The sequence below is a fragment of the Poromitra crassiceps genome (assembly GCF_964638095.1).
Source record: "Poromitra crassiceps genome assembly, chromosome: 22".
Classification (NCBI taxonomy): Eukaryota; Metazoa; Chordata; class Actinopteri; order Beryciformes; family Melamphaidae; genus Poromitra; species Poromitra crassiceps.
This window is the reverse complement of record NC_139647.1, coordinates 17,412,603-17,415,102: the sequence shown is the minus strand read 5'-3', so window position 1 is coordinate 17,415,102 and position 2,500 is coordinate 17,412,603. Positions and strand designations below refer to the sequence as shown.

Below are 2,500 nucleotides of genomic sequence, written 5' to 3'. Positions count from 1 at the left end.
CCCGACGTCGTCACGACCTCCGGGACCGTCTCGTTGCCCCTGCTCTCCGGTACCACCAGACCACTGAGAGAGGGGGAGAGGGGGAGAGAGGGGGAGAGAGAGAGAGATGAGAGAGAGAAAGTACAAATTCAAAGACACTTTAAAATGCTGAAGTATTTGATGGACTGCTACTTTGGGGTAAATGTACCAGTGGAGAGCCGTAAGAGAAACGGGATGCAATTAAAGGGAACTGCAGAGTCCATTAAAAATATGACAGTGATTAGCTTTAGCTAACACACACATTCGCTTTGCAGTGAAATCATATTGCAGTATTGCATTTCTCTCTTTGTTTGTTTGATGAGGATTTGTGCATGCGTGTGTGTGTGTGTGTGTGTGTGCGCTGTGTGCGTCTGCGTGTGTATGAGTGTGTGCGTGCGTGCGTCTGCGTGTGTGCGTGCGTGTGTGTGTGTGTGTGTGTGTGCATGTGTGTCAGGGGGGTACTTATTGAATCAGCCTGTCTCCTTTAATAAATACAATGTATTGCAGCTCATAATGAATTGATCGAGTCCAATTTAAATAGGTCTACAGCACTTTTCTCCTCCCGGTGCAGCTGCTTCCCATGTGTGTAACCTGCAGACTGAACAATGTACAGGTTATTATTTAGCGTAGGCAATCATGTTATACAAGCCTACGCTTTGTATAATAAGCAAAATGCCAAATAATTCCCCCGTAGGTGCAACGGGCCAAATTAACCCCTCCATCACTCAGGAGCAACTCAAGTGTGTGGAGCAGAAACACGCCTCTATAGAGCCTATAGCTCACAGTGGGCGGTTAGTGTATTATAGGGGTGTCAAAAATAATCGATTATAAGATGCATCGCGATGCGGACGTGCACGATTCTGCATCGATTCACAAATGTCAAAAATCGATTATTTAAAAAAAATAAAAAATAAAAAAATCGAATAAAATATAATGGAAGTACATGGAGTTGTTTATTTGGATCATAATACAATGCAATTCCAAATGCACTTTTATTTTAAAAGTAGCCACACAGTGAGAAAAAAGAAAGTGAGAAAAAATAAATCATGTATTGGGAAAAAAAGTGATGCATCGATTTAAGATGCATCGAGATGCATCGATAATCGTAATCGAATCGAATCGTAGCCCTCTGAATCGTAATCGAATCGAATCGTGAGGCCAGTGACGATTCACAGCCCTAGTGTATTATTGTGACACCATTAAATATTGTCTTCGTGATCAATTCATTTCAGATCACAATGCTTATGGTCACGTTCATCAGCAACAAAAGGACAAATACAAAATAAAGATGAGGAGGGGGGGGGGGGGGGGGGAGATGCCAGTCAAGGCCATAATGTGAGTAATTGTACTATGTGCTTCTTTTCAGCACACTATAGTGGTACTGCTGCTGCAGTTAATTGTGAGAGCCGCACAGTTTGCCGATACAGGAAGTCATTAATTTGAAAAAGTGTTCGGATGAGCTCACCTGAAGACGGCTATCAGCGGCGCGTAGATGGAGTCTCCATCGTAGACGTACATGTGGTCCCAGCTGCACTCGCTGGCAAAGTGGTTGAAGCGCAGCCTGAGTACTGCGTTAGGACTGAGAGAGAGAGAGAGAAGAGGAGAGAGAGGAGAGCGAGAGAGAGGGAGAGAGAAGGAGAGAGAGAGGAGGAGCGAGAGAGAGAGAGGAGAGAGGAGGAGAGAGAGAGCAATCAGGTTAGGAATATATGAATATAAACGATGGCATTGTTGGTAACACAAATGGACAGTGCACGGACTACACTTTGCATAGTTCATCATACTTATGGGCCGGTCCTTTCGCAGTTTATTGGGAACTCGGCATATCCCAGTTGAGTGACGTCACACCCCAGTTATGTGCATTCCATTTAAACAGTCGGGAAACCAGCCAGGGTTAGCTCTAGCCAGGCTAACATTGTTAGCAATAACAGTTGATAAACAGCGCGTTTCGTGGTATTTTGCGCATACAAACTGTAGCAACATGTCCACACACAGGTAGAAGTGAGACAGTACTATGACTTTAATGACTTTAAGGTCGGGGGTGGTGGTGTGAGGCTGCCCCGAAATGGGCAGAGAGGAAATCCGAGGGCAGGTGATGTCACGTTCCTGACCTTTGACCCGTGAAATCCCCCGCTCCCGCTACTTAAAGGGAACGCCCCATTAGCGCCACGAAAATCACTGTGAAGAGCGGCCTCCGGTGGCATTATGCATATATTGACATTTGAGCGAATCATCCTGCTGAAATAGCTGCTGTCATCTTCAGCAGCTGGAAAGAATTGCTTTCATATTTGTTGATGTGTTAAAGAGTCAGGAGTGCTCTCTCACTTTTGACAAAATGGAAACATCTGACAGCGTTTTAGAAAACGGCCTCCGACGCTCTGTTGCAACATTCAATCCTCGTTGCCTTTTTTGGGATAACGATGTCGAGACGTGTAAAAAGCAGCAACATGGAGAAAAGCAATCAGTGCGTGCCTCCAGGCAACGC

The 2,500-nt window shown here is 45.2% G+C and overlaps 1 protein-coding gene across 1 annotated transcript in view; it reads right to left on the bottom strand.

The window, feature by feature from the left end:
* atrnl1a (attractin-like 1a) overlaps positions 1-2,500 on the bottom strand; it is a gene marked incomplete at both ends in the record, with an annotated part of 286,198 nt that overhangs the window by 250,648 nt on the left and 33,050 nt on the right. Inside the window, 2 exons of the mRNA XM_083658569.1 lie at positions 1-63; positions 1,484-1,597. The exon at positions 1-63 is cut by the window's left edge and continues 66 nt beyond it. Coding sequence (XP_083514695.1) covers positions 1-63; positions 1,484-1,597 — 177 coding nt within the window. The remainder of the gene's footprint in view (positions 64-1,483; positions 1,598-2,500) is intronic.